We start from the raw sequence: 16118 nt of genomic DNA on the forward strand, positions 1-16118 counted from the left end.
TATTTTCCCCATCAGATGAAATCGTTTTTTGCCCCTTTGGCAAGGTGTTCTTTTTACCTCAACAGCCTGCTCCACTCTTGTTAACTGCCTCTGAAAAAGAATGGAGAGCAATTACTGACATACTGAGAGATAGTAGTCTAGCAAATACTCATGCATATCCTTCCTATTGACATGTAAAGACCACCAAATGAAAACACATAGTTTGCACCTTCCTAAGATATAAAATACTGTATTGTCTGTGATGCGAGCTTTTTGGAGAAACACAGCTTTGAAATTACTTAGGCTAGTTGCTGCAGCTGGAGGCTAACATTAGCTCACTTTTGCGCATATTTGCACTAATAACTGCGTATTCTCGACCAAATAACTGGCACGCTATGCTTCTTAAAGACATCAGGGGACCATTACGAAAACACGTAATTTGAGCTTTCCAAAGATATGAGGCAAAGCTTCGCGGGGGGAAACGCCTTTAAAATGACTTAGCTGGTTACTGCAGCTGGTGGCCAACGTTAGCTAACTTTAACTTTCACGCTAATTCGCGTATTCTTCATCGAATAACTCGCACACTTGATCCAAAACATCGTTCATTTACTAACCCAGACAACAAACAATATTATAAAGTTGTGACAAGCTGTCTGTCAAACTTACCTTCGAGCTCTTCTATCATCCTCCGTGGATCCAAGTTCAACTGTCTCTTCTTCAGCCCACAATGCAGCGCAGTTGTTCAAACGTACAGTCATTTATTGGGTTATCTCAAAGGAGGATTTGAATAGAGTATATTACTGTGGAATAACAAAATGCTGTGAAATCACTGTATCATTTTTTTCACAGTAACTTACTGTGTCTATTGATTTCACAGTAAATTCTACATTACAACATGATATTGTGATTATTACAGTTAAAGTATGTAAAGTTATAATACGATCATTTATTGTGAAATAGATAGGTAGGCCTACTTTATTTATATCTGTATGGACAAATTCTTGTGTCCACACAAATAGCTGGAAAGCTACAAACAGTCCTGAAAATCGTTCATGTTAAGTTGGATATTGTAGCGATCTCGGTCACTACGACTTTACTTCAATGTTCTTCAATGACTTGGTCGATGCAATAGACCCTTTTATGACCTACGTCATAAACGTTAAGCGCAAACATTCTGGAGGCAAAAAAGCGGAAATTTTAGCCATAGTTAGTGACAGTGCAAGAGGATTTTGGAGAGATAAAGCTAAGGATTTCTTCGTCTCGTTTTCTTCGTTAAAAAAATGCCATCTTGTTGTGTTGTGGGATGCCAAAACAGGTCAACTAAAAAAAAAGGTCTCGATTTCTACCGCATTCCTTCGGGGAAAAGACTGTTTAATGCAAACAGGCGTAGATTCTGGCTTCAAGCTATAAAATGAGTGGACTGAAGACATCATTAAAAATGCACACATATGTGGGTCACATTTTATATCCGGTAAGTGAATTTTGTTTATGTTAGCTGACTTGAAATTGTGTTAGTTAAATCTGAGATAACTTAGTTGGCCAAAACAGCTCCCTAGATAGCTAATGTTATCCATATCTAACTTTAGCCTTGCAATTTTAGGTTAACTTAACGTTAACGATATCTAACCATTAACGTTAGCTAACCGTTAATGTTAGCTAGTTCATAGTACATTCATTTATTCATTTCATACAAGTATACAATGCATACAATGATCGTGGGTTGAGTCTGAGCTTAATTTACTCGTAGGAGAAGCCTCAATTAACTACGAAAGCCCCGACATTGTCCCTTCGCCAGAGACCTGAAGCTAAATTGGAGAGGTAAGGCGTGTTTGCTCTTGATAAGTTAGCAGCCAACAGTGCCTGCAACCTAGAGCAGGTGATGTTAACTTATGGCATCAAAGCTAGCTATCCAAGGTAACATCGCCTGCTCTGTATTGCAAGCTTTGAGAGAAATGGCAGTCAGTAGTTACCTCTATTATGTGCAATCTAATCTTACAGATTTTCAAAGGAATAAACTGCTATCTGAGAGATCTGTTAAATCACCTTCCCTATTGACTACTGATCTTTGCCCTGGTGAGAACACACTTTTCAATTCAATCAAACATGTAAAATGTACTTGTGCTACTCATTATTTGTGTTTTACATGTGTTGTCAGTAAAACTTATAATTCCTGTCTTCACATTAATGTCTTACAGTTGAAGATGAGCCCCATTGGAAGAGGATGCCATGTGCCCAAAGAAAGATTATGAAAATCTGAGGCACATGTATGAATAGATTCAGGTTGAATATGTGAGCCTGCACCAAGAGTTTGGTGAAATCCAAAATGAAAACAAGAAGCTAATAGAAGAGCTTCAGAACAACAAGTATTCTTACCACTCAATCAGAAATAACAGTGTACAGTTTCTTTTTCTCACAGGAATAACTACTATAATCTTTGACTGGTTATTGAAAAAACTAAAAGGCAATGTAGAAAAGTTTACTGAAATACGTACCCTGGGAGATCACCTACTGATTGTGCTTATGAAACTTAGATTGGATCTCACTAACACTGACATAGCACTTAGGTTTAAAGTATCGAACAGCACAATATCATGCATTTTGAGAACCTGGTTACCTTCTATGGCTAAAGTGTTGAAACCACTTATAAAATGGCCAAGTCAGACTGCTGTTTTAAAGAACATGCCCAAAAGTGCACAGAGATTTTTATAGACAGACCTAGTAACTTGACTGCCCAGGCCCAGACATGGTCTACATATAAACACCACAATACAGTTAAGTATTTAGTTGGCATTACACCCGCCGGGGCCATATCCTTTCTATCCCCAGGTTCGGGTGGCCGGGTGTCAGACAAGCAGATTACATATCAATGGGATTTTTAGATCTTTTGGAGCCTACAGATGACATTTTAGCTGATAGGGGCTTTTTAATTAGAGAAGAGCTTGCCGCGTATGGTGCCACCCTGCTTATTCCAAATTTCACCGAAGGAAAAAGACAACTACCAGCTAATGAGGATGACACATCAAGACAACTTTCACTTGTAAGAATTCACATAGAAAGAGTTATTGGCCGGTGGAAGAATTTTAAAATCTTACAATCGGTCATTCCAGTGTCACAAGTTGACCTCCTAGATGATATAGTGAATGTGTGTGGTGCCCTCACAAATCTCTGCAAGTCTGTTGTTTCCAAATGATATAAAATGAACTGTGTTTGCTGATAAATGTAATCCACAAATGATATTCAGACAAATAAATGACTATGTACTATACTTTCTTTATTAAATTAAAACTATTTGAACCTTGTCTTAAGCTCATGCTTTTTTACCTCTTTCACTGCTTTCTTTAAATTTGCATACAGCCGTAGTGGAAGTGGCTGTCACATTGGACACAGTGAATCATTTTACCATAGTCTGGCTTTTCACACTGTATGCAGGCTTGTGTTGTTTTACATGCTCCTGATGTACAAGATGCCCTCCCTGTCCTCCCCATCCTAACATAGAGCTCAATCTTTAACAGCACTGCTGCTGCATGGCTGCAACAAGACCCTATAGCCTGCAATGTCAGATAAAAAAAATGGTATAAGACAAAAACGAGTATACTAAATGTGGCTATCATAACAAATATAAGTTGTATTGTAGCATAAATAAGAGTTACAACGCTTTTTTTTTTTTTGTAAGATGCCAAATAGCCTGCAAAATGTTTGAAACCTCAAGAATAGGTTTGGGCTTGGACGTACAGGAGACTTAAAAGAGTGTAAATATTAGCTAATTCGCTAACATTACAGTTAACCGTGGTTGCAATGGTTATGTAGTTCCTACACGTAAACCTTGACGATGAAACGTTTATGATAAGGTCGACTTACTCTGCCATGCATGTGCAATTTAACGTGAAGCGGTAGCGTTGGTGGGTTTGTTGATAAAAACACATGGTTTATACATTATTGTCTTTGTTCCTTGTCATTGGCTTGGTAGCACCTCAGATTTTAGGACGCAGAAATCATCATTGAGGTCGCAGTACTTAATATCCTGGAGTGGACATGCCCGCAGACAACGTAGTTATAGGCATCGAGTGACTTGAATGATCGTAATGTATCTTTTGTGTAAACACTGGGGTTTTCTATTAAGTATGTATAAATATCTGTCCATTTTGATGGGTCAACTATCCAATCCGTGATCGAATATGGATCGGGAAGTTGGATTCCATAACTTAATGTCAATTTATTAACGTAACTTCCGAGATCATTAGGATAAAGCGAACGCAGGTATGAACTTAAGCCATTTCTTTTGCCCCCAGAATGCGTGCGCAACCTAGAACGCTGAGCATTGTTTACCAACGGCGAAAGGGTCTATATTACCGTTATTCGCTAACAAATATCAACAGCAACGAAATCAGGAACGTCTAGTTTTTTCAGTTGACAAGATCATCCGCATAAAACGTGTTGTAATCATATTCATAATTATGATTAAACGTGTTCGTACCTTTGTTAAATTACATGGAAAATCCTATTGGTTTGTTAAGGTTTACTATGGGCAGGGGCGAAGTTTGCCACCCGGAAGTAAGAGATTTGTTATTGTGACGTCATGCTGAATTGACTTGTATTGTACATACTTAGAATAATTATTCTATTGTTTAGAACATTAAATGATTATTCATAAGTATATAGTGTCATAGCTACATCTCTGACGTTTATAACAAACCAACCCGTTTAAAAATCGGTTGAAAATTGAGCAAGCTATGGTTATTTAAAAAGTACATTTTTCACTACCACCACAATGTTACGGTGAGCGATCTGCCCGGGGTAAGATGGCCGACCTCTGCGGACGTTCTAGACTCCGCCGTGAGTTATCTAGTAATTCTATATATCTATGTTTACGGCACTGAACGTTTGTCTACGTTAGGCCTTCCAACGTTCAGGATGATTTTAAACAGGAGTAGATGGTGTGTTGAGCCATTTTCAACCCATACAATGCCTAGTTTTCCCCAAATGTTGTCGGTATTAACCCCAACATTGGTGTGTTTCATTGCAGTTTAGTCATAACTGGTATTTATTCTGCGATTTGTATTCAGTTTGCTTGACAGAAAATATTACTAGATCTACACTAGTGTTATTCTGAACACAAGATTAAAAAAACGATATTGTTAATAATATTCGTGTTTGTTCTATGACTCATGCATTTTCATGATTTAAAATCTTACTACAAATTCTTATATTGCAGCTCTCCAAGATGTACTCAGATTTATGAAGCCAACAGACAGAATCAATGTAAAAAGAATACACAGAAATATTTGTAATAGTTGTTTCTGAAAATCATTATTCTTTCCCTATAAAACTTGTTTTAATGAGAAATTGTAAGACTTTCGTTGGTGAGATAAAAAGCTTGTTCAGCAAAAAAACAGAATGCACACAATTTGTTTAAAACTAAAAATTTATTCAAAACATAATCCTTACACTCAACCAAATCTTCCATTTTACTCTGCACTGCTTGCAAGGCTAATTGAAGGCAAAGAAAAAAGTTTGAGTCATGATTGTTGAAATTAATCGGATCCATTTCCATCATCATCCTGGGGAAGACAGAAGAGTTTATTAGAGGAAAATAGTGTCACAGCCATAACAGCAATACTCAATGCATCTTCAACAGAAAAAAACATTATTTTACCATGTACAGTACCTGTTCTCCACTCGGCTTTTCTTGTTTTCCCATTGCTGTACCCTCAAAGTCATGAATAGGCAGTGTGGCCATCCAACTGACCATGGACTTTTCTGCCTTCTCCGTCTCCACAATGGTGGGGTAGATGTGTTCCTCCTTGAAGGCTGTGATGGCCCCCTCCTCCTCATTCCACTCCAGTGTCTCGTGGAGGCCGTCCCCACCAAAACGTTTGTTGTAGCGGTCAAAGTGCACCTGTTGCAGACACATACATTTCTGTCAGTAGGTTTTCATCAGTTCTCTTGGATGTAACCATCAGCTAAATGAATAAATATAAATTTAAATGAGGCATATGTAAAGATCAGTGGGACTACAGAGGCCGATTGTTAAGGTGAGCAAAGATAATGAATGCAATACTGTTTGCCAAACAAGTACATGCTCAATCTCAAAGCAGCAGTCAACCATGGTGCATCCAGGCGTTCTCTGTAAGCATACTGGTAATTGGTCAGCCAAAACCTAACCTGAGGGAACCAAGTCAAGGATTATGCTAGGCTAAGCATAATATACACATAATGCCCCAGACTGTGGTCATGGTGAATACACACACTGTGCACAACACAGCCACCCACACACCCACACACTCTTATCCCTAATCAAGTATATACCAACTTTGACCCAATCTGTGATGGGTGGGAAACAAGGGATTTTAGAGTAGAGAAATCCAAATATGTAACGAATAAAAGAGTGTTGTCTGAACGCACCTTCTCCAACACGAGCCCCAGACCTGGTGCTTTGGGCACGTCCACCTTTTCCTCCCCCCAGCTGCGCTCCATCACCTCCTCGCTGGCGTAGCCCTTCACGATGGCGATCACCAGGCCGATCATCTTCCGTATCTGGTGCATCATAAAACTCTGGCCCCGCACGGTGATGACGGCGAACTCGGCGCCCTGACGCATAAAGGGTTCGCCGCAAGATATGTGAGTGATGTAGCGCTTGGCACTGGGGTCCTTGGGGCCCTTTTGGGAGGTGTAGTTGTGGAAGTTATGAGTGCCCTTGTAGCGGGCAAACAGGCGATTCACCCATTCCAAAGTGAAGGCCTCTATTCGGAAGGAAGTGTCCTCCTGGTTGTGGTCCTTTAGTGAGAAGGCCACGGTGGGAAGCAGGTAAAAGTAGGTCCTGGCATCACAGTTGTTTTTGGAGTTGAAGCCACCTGTGACTCTCTTGTATCCTATGAAAAAGTTACGTAATAGGAGCGCTGATTATTATAAGAACAGTCCGTTCTTTGATAATGCAATTCAATGACAACGGTCTGCCTTACCGAGCACTCTGATCTGTGCTGGAAGCTCCGCATTGATTTTGTTCAGGATGTCCTCGATCAACCAGAGCTTGAGAGACACCACTTGACCTGCAGCTGAAACACCCTGTGGAAATCCCAATCATGACCATGATGTTTAATTCTATAATGCAAAACACTTCAAAGTCAATAACCAACCACCCCACCTCTGAATAGTACCTTATCAGTTCTTGCACATCTCTGAAAAGACATTTTCTTCATGTCATCTTTGTGGTTCTCTGGGATGCATCCAGCTTTCAACAGGGCTGTCACTAGGTCATCCTCTATGGTTTTGAACTGGGCAGACCCTGGATTTCTCTATTCAGAGGTTGAAGAAATCAAAAATACATCAATGCCCCAGTACATTTAAAAATGTACCCACAGTACATAAACATTGCAGTACATATATTTTGCTAAGTGAGACTCACTTACTTGCATACCGTAATATCCTTTCCCAGAATACGCCATTAGCAATACCACTTTTCTCTTAGCAACTTTCCTCTCTTGACTTTCATCCTCATCTTCTTTCAGCTTCTTCTTTACGCGTTCGGCATCACGATCCGCTCCATTGTCCTCTGCTGATCTTTTCATCTTGCCGGACGAATACAAACTGCGCAAACTTTCACAATGGAACACCAACCCTTAAACGAAAAACCTTATAGTGAAATCGTAGTTCTGTTAGTTTCAATGGTATTAGCTTCAGTTCTGGCAAAGTACAATTGCATTGCAAGCTAAGTAGCTCGTTTAAGCCACCACGCAACTGACAACATGTATCGCATATGTATATGCCACATCAATGAATGATGGGTTCAATTTATTTGCAGTCTCTTACCTCTGACTTTCGATCCTTGACGACAATTCGTGGACTTGGTAAAAACATGAATAATCTCCTGCAAATGTAGCATATCCTGGAGCAAATGCTGATTTTAAATGACAAGTGCTCTTCGGTGCAAACCGTCAGGCGAAATCATTCAACCAATTTCTGATACAAAGGAAAATTCATTTTTTTCTTCACTGGTTACGATTACACATCACCGAAGTCTTCACAAAATGTAGCTTACCTAACGCTACACCCTTTAGCATTATAAGTTGACGTGGTATTCTCCTTATTATTGAAATATACAAAATTCAAAAGTTACAGCCATTGCTCTCTGTATGTCTCAGAAACCCAATTAGCAGTGCACATCATAAGCAGTGGTCTCTAGATGTAAAATAAAATATTGGTCCACACGCCAAAGTCACGCTCACATGGACAAATAACCTCTGACCTTTCGGGAAATACCAAATATCGCGAGGATAGACAGAAACTGGGTAAAACTGCAAAGTCGCATTTATACGTTGTCAGCGGTTTTGAAAAGGTGACCAGACTTGAAAAATCATCAACAGTTCGGCGATTAATATCTTTAAAATATACACATATAAAAAAGGGCGACAGTTCCAGTTTCATGTATTTTGACCATATTTGTAGTTTAATAAACTGGTGAAGGCTAATTGATACAATTTGGTAGCCTACTAAGTAACTTTGTAACCCGACCAGTGGCACTAACACCTATCATCATGAAGTGTTTTGAAGTCACATCACAACAACCTGCCACCCACTTTTGACCCCGACCAGTTAGCATACAGAGCAAACAGGGCTAGAGAAGATGCAATTGCCACAGCTCTCCACACCACACGTACACACGTGGAACAGAGAGGGAACTACACTGCAAAAAGAGATGTGTTAAAAATGACACATGTTGTGCAGAATTTTAACACATGTCATGAGTGTGCTCAGGGACAACACATGTTGTGTCAAAATTAACACAATAAATGTGTGAGCCATTTTAACACACAAATTGTGTCAGGTGATTTAACACACAAAATGTGTCATTCCAACACGTTTTACACAATCGATGTGTCAGCCATTTTAACACACAAACTGTGTCAGGTAATTTAACACACAAAATGTGTCATTTCAACACATCAAATGTTGATTATGTGTAAATTAAAATGTCTAAAAACTACTACTTAATGTGTTAATATTGCAATTTAATGTGTTAACGATGAGGCATTTGTAGTTCTGAATATTAAAGGGACAGACCATGTAAAACTGTTAGACATTTAATCAGTTAAAGGTTGACAGAATCCTACAACTCAGCAGTGGCAACAGGCATGACATAGAAAACATTATCATCTGAGTATTTCACTTCTAAATGTAGGCTACTGCTTCTGTCCAGGTGGCTGTTAGCTGTTTGTCTTTTACAATCTGCTTCTGCACTTTTATCACTTATGGTAACACCACTCACTGTACCAAATTTCCCTTTTTTTGCACTTCATAACCTCACTTTATGTAACTTATGCTGCTATATGTTTATCTGTATGTTCTACTTGTATTATGTAATGTCTTGTCTGTATGTTTGTATGTGCTCTCTGTTGTGCCTGTTTCACCGTAGGAGAGTGGGAAACGTTTTTTCGAATACTTTGTATGTCTTGACATTTGAAGTAATCGACAAATAAAGCTACTTTGACTTTGACTTTGATAAATTACAACAATCATACACAGTTTTAATAGACCTGCTAGAATTATCATTAGTTGCAGCCCTAACAGGATCATCAACGCAGCAGGCAAAAACACTAGACAAGCAACTCTCCCTTGGGACATTTTGCAACTTTAAAAAAAAAAAAAAACTCCAGGCTGCTCTTATAGACTTCAGTTCTCCTTTCAACACGATCATACCAAGCAGACTGGTCACCAAACTGGTGGACTTAGGGCTTTCACAACAAATCTGCTACTGGATAAAAAAATCCTGACAGACCGCTCCCAGAGGGTTAGATCAGGATCCCATCTCTTCTCAGCTCTCAGCATCAGCACCAGCTCCCCACAGGGCTGCGGTGTTAAGCCCCTACTCTACACCATCTATACCCATGACTGCATCCCCAGCCACCCGAACCATTCCATCATTAAATTTGCAGATTATACAACCGTGGTGGGGGTCATCTCAGGAGGAGATGAGACTGCATACAGGGAGGAGGTGCAAAGGCTGTCGACATGGTGCACCTCCAAGACAAAAGAGCTGTTAGTTAGCAAACCGCCAGCTGAAATGTAGGCTTTATTTATAGTGGTGCTGGTATGTTCAATTATATTCTTTAAGTTATTACAGCTGCCATAAAGACATTCAAGTGTTAGCAACATTATAGCTAAATTCAACTTGACTCAAACTTGAGGATTTCCTACCATTATCTAGAAAATATCTGTTTTAATGGTCTAATGTTGGTGTCGCCCCTCGAGAAATATATAATTGGAATTGACGTTGAGAGCAAAGAGCAAAATATTAGGCTACATCACTCATGTTAGAATATTAGGCTACACACCGCAATGGAAACAGAAAGTCTGAAAGGGCCGATTAGGGGGCTGTTCCTATAAATGTTTGCTCCACCTGGGAAGTTCCCAGTGGAAAAGCACCTGAGGAGAATGGTTTTCAGCTTTAGAGCCTGTCCTGAGGGGTTCTGTCATGACTGCAACTGAAACTCATTGCTCCCCTCTCCTTTCTAATGGACTCTTCCACTCACCTTGTCATGTCAATGGTCTTGTGAAGTCATTGTGAAGTCTTGTGTTCTGGTTTATTCAGACTTTTGTCTGGCCCTTTTTACTATGTTTCCTGAATCCTCATTGATTTATTATTATTTATTTATTTGCTCTAGGTTGACCCTTTTTGGATAAGATTTTGATTGGGATGTACGTAAAATGTCATCTGACTTTATCTAATTCTATGCTCTGTTCTAGTCATATTAAAACATGACAATAAAACTACCTTTTTGCCTAAGCATACTTTATTTTTTGTTTATTTCATTATAAGGGTGTGGGGTGTCTTCAAGGCAAATTGTCAAAAATAGCTGTCACTTGAAAAAAGAAAATGTGAAAGAAGATCAAATGAAATACTGTGTGAATCTGTGAGTATCTGGAATGATGACATTTGTCTTAGGTCTCTGATTATCTTATTCGGAAGATGGCCCTTCCAACAGTGTTTACATTCGAATAGCTTTTTTTGCATTCAACATTTTTATCACTTCTGCCAAAGCCTTCATTTTCTCCTCCTCCAATCTCCTAATCAGCTTGGCTTTCTCTTTTGCTTCAACCATCTTCTTTTTCTCTTTCTCCGTCGTGTCCCTGTCCATTTCCAATCTTTTCCCCTCGTTGTATTTCCTTTTTTCAGCCTGTATGTTTCTTTTTCTTGTGTCTTTTGCCTTTTTCTTTTGCTTCCTCATGCATTCCTCATCCATTGCTGCATTAGAACCATCATCTAGCTGATGCTTGCACATGTCTAATTAAAGGATTTTAAAACACACACATCATTTGTACATCAGTGCAAAAACAAGCCATCTCACAATATCTCTTTTGAACACAAGTTTCTACAGTGTTAATTGCTGGAGGTGACCTAGTGATAACTTTGCAGAGCTGACAGGAAACTGAAATTCACCAGCCACCACCACCAATTAAAGGTTAATACACTGTACACGTTTCACAGGTATAGTTTTGTCAACACAGATTTGTCAATAAGTACCTCCTTGTAAAGGTGTCTTCAGTAGAATATTCTCTGAACATGCATGTGCTGTCTTTTCGGGCTTCACCATAGGTTCTTTATAGAGAATGACAACAGTTTAATAATAACAATAATAGTTTTCATAGACATATCTACTGTACGTATCTGTTAAAAGCACACATACCTTTGTCCTCCGTCAGGATCTCCTTGCCTTTCTTTCCTTCTTTTTCACATACTGCAGGGACTCTCAAGACTTTATCATCAGACTCTAACTTTTCTGCAGGGGAGGGATGTCCTTTCACCATCTCTGTCCCAACTTCCTCCTTTACTCTACTCCTCTCCTCTTCTTCCAGAGCACTCATACTCTCCTCTTCCACTCTCCTTGACATATTGGCATTATCATTTTCTGCATCCATCATCTTTATCTCATCTTCCATTCTTTCTCTGCCCATATTTAACTTCATTGTCTCTTGCTCCTGTTTTGTCTTCTGGCTGTTTTCTTGAACTCTCTTCCCTTGTTCTTCCCCCCTCAATATTTCTGCCTTCATATCACCATCCTTCTGTTCCTCTACCATGTCTGTTTGGGTTATTAAACAAGGTAAAGGGATTGAAATGATGTATCATTGCATTTAAAAATATAAGTAAATGTCAAGCATGTCCTACACATATAAGATTCCTAATAAAATACCTGGCAACGGTGACTTCATATATTGAGTATACTGTGGGTTTGCATGTGCTGTCACTTCAGGACTCCACAAGTGTTCTGTAGAAAAAATGAAATGAGAATAATTAATTCAAAACGAACACCCAACAAACAGGTTAATACTCATTTCTCAAGGAAACTTAATTTAATTTCCCCCTGTAATGCACTGTAATATGCTAACCACATACATTTTACTACACAGTCCATGCATTTACCTCCATCTTGGACTGATGATTTTCCAGACTGCTCTGCCATAGAGTTTGGGCTTCTCTTAACCTCTTTCTCTGCCAGTTTATTCTCTATGTCACTGAGCTCTCTATGGCTCAGTTCTTTATCAATGCTCTCCTCCAACTCACTCTCAAGGTCCTGCTGCTTCTCATCTGTCTGGATCTTGATTTCATTATCACGTTCAGAGTCTTTCCAGTCCTCATCATCTGAGTATTTCACTTCTAAATGTACTGCTTCTGTCCAGGTGGCTGTTAGCTGTTTGTCTGTCACTCTGTTCCTCTTTTCTAATTCCACAGCTCTCATTCTCTCCTCCTCCTGAATCCTTAACAGATTATCGTCATTGTTTGCATCCATCATCGTTTTTTCTTCCTCCATTATCTCTCTGTTCATCTCCAACCTCACTGCCTCTTCCTTTCTCTCGTCCTCCACCCTTCTTTTCTCTTCCTCTCTCTTCATTTGCTCCTCCATTATGATCATCTCTCCCTTTCTTATTTCCTCTTCCACCCATTTCTTTACTTGCTCCTCCATCTTCTTTCTCTCTTCTTCTGGTTTATTTTTCCCTTTGTCCTTCTCATTTCTCTCTTCCAATGTTTGTTGGCCAACTGTAATCTGTTGGAAGCATGCAGAGTTTGTCTTAGTATCCTTAAGCGAAATATCATCATCCTCAATTTTTGGGTCAGTAAAAATAGATTCAGTCACAGATATGTCCTGATGGTACTCAGCCACATCATTTTGAATCAGCTCTTTAGTCTCAACCTTCGTGTTTGTTGCTCCTGTTGCTTCATCAAGAGAGGAAACTTTGAGAGGAAAGTATGCAGAGCTGGTCTTAGAGTCCTTCAGGGAGTCCTCCAAAACAGATTTGGTCACTGTAATGTCCCGATGGTCCTCACAAACATAATTTTCGATCTCCTCTTCAATCTCAGCTTCCTTGACGTCTGTCCAGTCTACAACTTCCTTAGAAGAGGGCTTTATCTGTACTTGGTCTTTCAGAAACTCCTTTTCCACAGTCTGATCACCTGCTTTCCCCACCTCCAATACCTTACTTTCACCTTCTGTCATTTCATCTGCATGTACCATGGCTTTAACATTACTTTCCTCCTCCACCAAGTTTTGGTCTTCCCTCACTGGTTTCTCATTCTCTCTGTTTGTTTTCTTTTGAGCTCTCTCTTGTTCCAGATTTTCTGTGCTTTTTCTGTCATCTTCAATTTTTTGCTTGTCCTCCAACAGATTCTTTTTATCTTTGACATCCAACTTGACCTCCTCTTGTCTTCGTTCCTCTTTCATTTGAACATTGGCCATTCGGGCCATCTCTTTTTCATGTCTCTCTCTGTAATATTCCATCATTTTAATCATATTTTTTATCTCCACCATTCGGGTTGATTTCTCTAAGTCTCTCTCTTGGAGTTCCCTTGCCCTCCAATTCTCTATTACTTGTTTCAGATGTAGGTTCTCTGTCTCCAGTGTTTTCACCCTCTGAGTAAAGTCTTCATTTATGGTCTTAAACGCTGCAATCGCGAAAATAATTGCAATTCCAAACATATGTTCTTGTGTGATCTCCTGTTTGGCAAGAACATATTTGTTCTCCTCTGTCAGTCTAGCTCTGTCCCTCTCCTCCATCTCTCTTCTCAGTTCTTGCTTTGTCCTGTCCAATTCTCCTGTCATCCGTTCTTTCATTTCCGTAGCCTGCAAAAGTTGAGAGGTTTCCATCCATCTATCCTCCTTGTCCTCATAAAACTTAGCTTGAAGGTCTTTTCTTTGAGGCTCTTTCTCTACTTTAGGCTTGTCCATGGTTGGCATGGTGTTCTCTTCATATAGAAACCCATGTTTTCCCTGTTTTTTCCAACTGTCCCACAACATATTTTTTATTTCAATCCAATCCAACGTCTGTTCCTTCTGTATTCCAATTCGCTCCTGTAACAGTCCTGTGTCCAGCCCTTCCTTCCATAACACTTCTCTGCTACCGTTATCCATCATGTCACGTTGTGTTTTAACAGAGGGATTAACAGAAACTGTAGATAGAAAAGATTACCATAGAGCTAGTTTCAGTTGTGTTAGAGTAGAGACTGTTCAGAACACCACTATAAGATACTATTACTATTAGAACAGACTATTTCCTTGTGTTGTAACGTATGTGTCATTGTTTCCTTTGAAGGCATCTGCCAAATAAGGCAAATTGAATTTATTGAATCCAATAGTCTATTGGATAATGAATGCTGTGAGACAGATATGCAAGTAGGCCCTAGCTCACTAATGGATAGAGCTAGCAGCAAGAATCTGGATATATTAACACACTTGTAATGGAAATAGTTGTTTAGTCTGACCTTCAATACTAATTTAAGTTCATCTTGTAAAATGTTAGTATAGTATGAAATTAACTACTTACCAGTGCTGCATGTATTCTGAAATGGTGCTGTATTGTGTTCGCCTTCTTCGAAAGGGCAGCAATGACATTATGTCATAGTAGCGTCTAGTGACATCGTATTGTTATGTCATTAAAATTCTAACTGAATCCTAGAGTGTATGACGCGTCATCAGTATGCCAAAGCTTCCCCAAGAGCCATGCCAACTGTTTAGCTACCCCCATCTTCCATAGACTTGCTAAACTGCTGTAGTGCTAAGCACATCTGCTTTACAATACGAATGAGATACATTAACAGCAGCCTTTACACAGAATAACTGCTGCAGACAAGTATTAAGACCCACTGAACAGTAAGCGCTGTAAAAAAATAATAATATCTAAAGTTCATGTTAATATTAGCTTATTCACTTTAATAACATAAAGGCAAGGCGAGGCAAGTTTATAAGCACATTTCATACACCGTGGTAATGCAATGTGCTTCACATAAATACACAGTGGCAATACAATGGCAATACATTGTGCTTCACATAAATAAAAGCAAAAGAGTGCGTTCGAATTGGAAGGTAGCTGCCTCGTTTACGTTGCTCATTATCCTAACTTAGCAACATGCTTATACATTAAAACATCTTCAGAATGAATATTATTCATCAGTACTCATTGATAATATATGTATGTTATGAGCATCAAATTAGGTAAAATTACAACTAATGCTATAAAATCGATGATTTTGTGACTTAAGATAAGTAAACTAAAGAGGTGAGAACAGACACGTTAAGCACTTTGGTGGTATAGCAATTTCCTTTTTCAGGCATCTTCAAAATAAGATGTCCGCACAACAGATGTCCAACCAGTCCACGTCATAGAATACGTTATGGCTACCTGATATGGCTGGGCAGTCATGTTGTTGTGTTTAGCACATGTAGACAGACTACAGACAGCGCATGTTGTACTGTGAAGGAGTGCCTTTACGGATCCAGGGTACAGCATGTTTCCAGTTAGCTGAGTGCTGTTGTATCCTGCTGGACAGGTGTGGTTGCGCAGTTGTTTTATTGGTTAGGTAGGGAATGGCCACTGTGGGAAGTCTCCAACCAATAGTACAAGGATTTTTTCCCCTATGTATAACTTAAATCAATGAGCAACTGTATAACAGCTATGTTAAGTTTTATAAAAAATATAATACATCTCTTATTCCTGCTTTGTTTTTCTGAGATACAGCATTTAATTACATTTCTTTTAAATCAAAATAAGGTATTTGTATATTTTACATCACAACAAAGTTGGGGAAATGGCTAAAAGTAAAAGACAAAGGCCATTCACTCAACTTTTATTTTATTGGTGTTGAACCTTTTGAA

The 16118-nt window shown here is 39.2% G+C and overlaps 1 protein-coding gene and 1 pseudogene across 4 annotated transcripts; both read right to left on the reverse strand.

Moving 5' to 3' along the window:
* Positions 1-5389: 5389 nt before the first annotated feature.
* Positions 5390-8164, reverse strand: pus1 (pseudouridine synthase 1). Of its 3 annotated transcripts, none has more exons than XM_080848255.1 (7): positions 7786-8164; positions 7386-7572; positions 7134-7271; positions 6939-7041; positions 6382-6848; positions 5645-5875; positions 5390-5537 (listed from the first exon to the last, which is right to left on the reverse strand). In XM_080848255.1, exons 2-7 carry the CDS (start codon positions 7542-7544, stop codon positions 5511-5513), a joined length of 1125 nt encoding a protein of 374 aa, XP_080704381.1. In that variant the 5' UTR covers positions 7545-7572; positions 7786-8164; the 3' UTR covers positions 5390-5510. The 3 variants fall into 3 exon arrangements, with proteins under 3 accessions (XP_080704381.1, XP_080704379.1, XP_080704380.1); XM_080848253.1 differs by having other exon boundaries at positions 7386-7594; XM_080848254.1 differs by having other exon boundaries at positions 7386-7608.
* A 426-nt stretch (positions 8165-8590) lies between these two features.
* On the reverse strand, positions 8591-14381 carry LOC308372296 (annotated as a pseudogene). The gene is made up of 6 exons: positions 12395-14381; positions 12165-12239; positions 11661-12053; positions 11444-11572; positions 11004-11257; positions 8591-8659 (listed from the first exon to the last, which is right to left on the reverse strand). The product of its transcript is annotated as an uncharacterized misc_RNA (transcript).
* Between the last annotated feature and the right edge of the window lie 1737 nt (positions 14382-16118).

The sequence above is a fragment of the Sprattus sprattus genome, assembly GCF_963457725.1.
Source record: "Sprattus sprattus genome assembly, chromosome: 11".
In the NCBI taxonomy this organism is placed as follows: domain Eukaryota; kingdom Metazoa; phylum Chordata; class Actinopteri; order Clupeiformes; family Clupeidae; genus Sprattus; species Sprattus sprattus.